Source organism: Kryptolebias marmoratus, linkage group LG16 (assembly GCF_001649575.2).
Source record: "Kryptolebias marmoratus isolate JLee-2015 linkage group LG16, ASM164957v2, whole genome shotgun sequence".
Classification (NCBI taxonomy): domain Eukaryota; kingdom Metazoa; phylum Chordata; class Actinopteri; order Cyprinodontiformes; family Rivulidae; genus Kryptolebias; species Kryptolebias marmoratus.
Window position 1 is genome coordinate 720985 of NC_051445.1, and position 4269 is coordinate 725253.

Consider the following 4269-nt stretch of genomic DNA (forward strand, 5'->3'; position numbering starts at 1 on the left):
AGACACACAGCAGAGAAGATGTCCTCACCTGGAGACAGTCAGTCCCATGAAAAGAAGAGGATAAAACTCAAACACAGTCCAGAAGCAGCACAGATGTGTTTTACTGTTTACAGCTTATTTGGTGCCGTTTCTTTAGCTAATACTTCAAACTTTCAGCTGTTTTCCTCGTTAACAAACCAAAACATTCAGCTCCTTCCTGACATCACCGCTGACTTTTGTTTCTGCTCCTTTTAGCTTCTGTTCTGCTTATTTCAGCTTCTCCAGCGCTCAGCAGTCACACTGAATTTCCACAGAAAATGATAATTTCTTAAACTTTAAATGTTGTTTAGCTGAATTTACCACATTTTTAGCCCTTCAGACTTCCTTATTGTATAAACATTGATTCTTTTTCCTGTAGGTGGTAAATGTGTGAACCTTTTCTGCAGTAAGTCTCCGTGACAAACATCTTATTTGTGTGACGTTAGCATTAAACCTGATTCTGATATCAGCAGAATTTTATCAGAGCAGCAGAAACAGCACAAGTCATGAAACCTTCCTGTTTCCTTGATCATGGCTGATAAAAAAAAGCATATTTTTGTCCTTTTATTGTGTTGCAACAATATTTTCGTGCATTTCTGCCTATTTCAGTTTAGTTTTGAATTTCCTTACTTAATGATCAGACACAAAAAATGAGTTTTATTAATTATTTTCTTTATAATTTGTAAAAAAAACTTGATGATACAGAGAGAAGATGTGACAAAGCTTTAAGACCCCTGTTCCCAAATCAATATTTAAGACTCGATGGTGAAGTTGTGGATATAAAAATAAATCCAACATATTTAGTTTTGTGCACACAGAGAGCAGATTTATCCCAGTTCAGGAGCTAAAACAGATAAATTCACCGCCCTGATGGGAGCAGAATCACCTGAAAAGTTTCCTAAAACGTCACACAGAATGAAACTGAAAAGCAGCTCGGTTTGTGCTGTAATGAAGCAGCGTTTACCTGCCCGTCAGGTTGGACTCGGAGCCAGCAGCAGCAGCCGAACAACACAATGATTTGGCAGTTTGAAAATTTTCCACGAAGCCTCTTGTGTCCTGTTTGTCTCCTGCGAGAAGCCTGCTGTAATCAACACTTCCAAACGCGGCGCACATGTGCAGCTCTCAGGGAGATGTGCAGCCTGCAGCAGCTGAGCCGGACGACTGGAAACTCGAGCTGAGCTAAAAATAAAAGAAACACCAGCAGCATAGTGAGGGAGGAGGTGTCTCTCTGGCTGTTCGGTCCCATGCACACAGGGTTTATCAGATGTCAACATTTCCTTGAAGTCCCCCGCCTCCCATCCCTAATGAGCGTGCCACCCCGGGGAGATTGCTGCCGGTCTCCTGTTTGTTTTCTGATTTTGGTTCATGTTGGAGGGCTAATACAAGGTTAAAAGGCCTGCAGCCTCCAAAGTCACATGTCTGCATCATTTACAGCATCCATGACCCAAAAACCTTCCAAAACACACAGAAACACAACAACATGAGTTTAAACGGACACGTCACACGTCAACAGGCAGGATGGATGAACAACACGCCTGTTTTCAGCCATGACTTTGTTTTCTCCTGATGGCCCTGACCTGACAGCCCAGATAAGAGCCGCAAAGACAGATTTCTGTCATTTTTATTAACTATGGTCAGCAGCGTATTGACAGGACAACTATAAAATATCAATTTAAAATCTTATTTATGCATAAACAAGATAAGTAAACTTAGAGTTTAATCCAGTTAAACAAGTGAAGCTTAGAGGCTCAGAATGTAGAGAAATAAGGACAAAATAAACCGTTTATTTATTTCACTGAGGGACAAAGTCAGGCTCAAAACAAAACAGTGATTTTATTAAAGTCAGATAAATAACTGACACAGCAGCTCCACTTTCTGCTGTTTTTAAGGTTTCCAAGAAAAACAAAGTTAAATGTTTTTACACCCAAAGCAACATGTTGAATAAAGTTTTTACAGATGGTCAAAAATCCACAAAATCAAACCAGTAAAATCATCGTTTTCACCAACAAACTGTGTAAAATCTACAGAGAACGGCAGCGACCTTTGACCCTCAGACCAGTCTGTATGTACAGAAAACAATGAAACCTGGAGATGTGATACGACGTGTACACAATGTGTCTGTTTGCTTCACTCTGCACATATTTGTTTAGCAAAACACGACCCGGTGGATTTGCATGACGGACCTGCTGTTTCTGCTGGAGAACGAGTAAAAACAACATATTTATCCAAGCTGTCCTGCTCTCAGCTCATTTGTTTACAGTTTCCTGTTTGTTAAAGTCTTGCTCATGAATCTGAGTTCTGCTCTGGGCGCTCATGTCCTGGCTGTGGAGTTCATCTCATCTTCTCAGGTTTCCTGTCGGTCCAGGTCTCCTGGATTCACACACTCTAAATTTAGCTGCCTTAAAGTCAGACGGATCTGAAGAGGAGAGTCACCGTAAAACTACTCCTGAGAAGCTCTGAAGCTCCATTTGTTTGGAAATAGTTTCCTGAGCTGACAGGTTGGTCCTGAGGATCATGGTGTCCATCAGGAACCAGGAGGACTAACGTCAAGCTGCAGAACCTCCTCTGGATCAGGACGTTCCTAAGGTTTCTCCAGCAGAAATGATTCTCTGGTTGTCTGTCATGGCTGCCTGCAGCCTCCTTGGTGAGTCTGACCTCGTTAAAGTCCAAAGTTTCAGTTTGTCTGAGAAGCTGCTGATGTTCACGAGCTGCTCGACAGGAGGAAGGGATCTGGGTTTATTTAGGTAAAAAAGGTAAAGTAATAAATACTTCAACCAGCCTGCAACGCTTTCCAAAGAACGTTTGAAATGAAAACTAATCTGTAATGAGGTCAAAGGTGGTTCTGACCCAAAATCCGTCTCCATGAGAGACTTTAAGGATTAAAGATCTTCAGACGAGAAAAACTCATCAAACTGATCAGAAAAACTTCAGATTCTGCTCGACAGAGAAGAACATTCAAAGAATCCAACAGCTGACAGAACCACACGGACCCACAGAACCAACTGATAGAACCACACAGACCCACAGAACCAACAGCTGTGGTGGTTCTGGACCTGGATCAGGGTTCTGTGGTGGTTCTAGACCTGGATCAGGGTTCTGTGGTGGTTCTAGGAAGCTCCAGGTCCAAATGTTCCACTACCTGAGAATCCTTTTGAAAGAACCTTTGGTGATCAGATGAGACAAAACTGAACCCGACCACAATCAGAAGGAACTCCAGGAATACTGTTAGAGCACGGTGGTAGTCGCTTCATTAAATGGGTTCTAAACCAGAACCACAACCAGGACGACCCGTGAAGAGAAAATAAGACCTGAAACTCAGAACGTCTTTAAGAACAGAAACTTCACAAAGTTTATATAAAACAAGTTTTTAAAACTGAAATATTTAGTTTTAATTTGTGTTTTCCATGAAGTGGTTGTTTTTAATGGGGTGAGAAGATGAGACTGATGTTCCATGTGTTCTGGTTCCTCTCCCTCTGAAGCGTCTCCGTGTCATGGCGGCTGCGCCGAGGTGGACTCCATGACTGAAGCCGTGGCGGGACAAGGATTCCTGCTCGGCTGCATCTCCTGTAAGAAAAGAGAGGAGGTTCCTGCCAGAACCACGGTGGACTGGCACTTCAAGCCGCTGCAGGAGGACAAGTTCAGGCATGTGAGTCCAACCGAGTCCTGGAGACCCGCTTGGGGCTGGTTCCTGAATGAAGCTCCATCAATGTGCTTCAAACAGGAAGCATCAGGCTGGAGCTGAAGCTTCTGGTTGTTTCTCCACAGATCTTCCACTACAACCACCCCACCGCCGACATCCTCCACGAGGACTTCGCTGAGCGCCTGAGGTGGCAGGGGACCCTGAACACAGACGTTCAGGTCGGGGCCGTTTACATTCACAACGTCACCTTCAATGACTCCGGGACGTACCGCTGCACCTTCCACCGGACCCTCTTCCTGCCCGTGGCTGACATGTGGGTGGTTGTGGAGAAGGAGGTGGAGCTCACCGTGGTGTCTGCAGGTGAGTTAGAGCTCCAACAGGACCGGGTTTAGAGCTCCAACAGGACCGTGTTAGAGCTCCAACAGGACCAGGTTAGAGCTCCAACAGGACCGGGTTTAGAGCTCCAACAGGACCAGGTTAGAGCTCCAACAGGACCGGGTTTAGAGCTCCAACAGGACCGTGTTAGAGCTCCAACAGGACCAGGTTAGAGCTCCAACAGGACCGGGTTTAGAGCTCCAACAGGACCAGGGTAGAGATCCACCAGGAGCAGG

General features: G+C 44.6%; 1 protein-coding gene across 1 annotated transcript in view; it reads left to right on the forward strand.

Annotated features, from left to right (window-relative positions):
- Nucleotides 1–2403: 2403 nt before the first annotated feature.
- Nucleotides 2404–4269, forward strand: part of si:ch211-225p5.8 (uncharacterized protein LOC555567 homolog) — a 4092-nt gene continuing 2226 nt past the window's right edge. Inside the window, exons 1-3 of the mRNA XM_017404692.2 lie at nucleotides 2404–2662; nucleotides 3498–3664; nucleotides 3784–4018. Of these exons, the coding sequence (XP_017260181.1) occupies nucleotides 2620–2662; nucleotides 3498–3664; nucleotides 3784–4018 (445 nt within the window). The 5' untranslated portion in view covers nucleotides 2404–2619. The remainder of the gene's footprint in view (nucleotides 2663–3497; nucleotides 3665–3783; nucleotides 4019–4269) is intronic.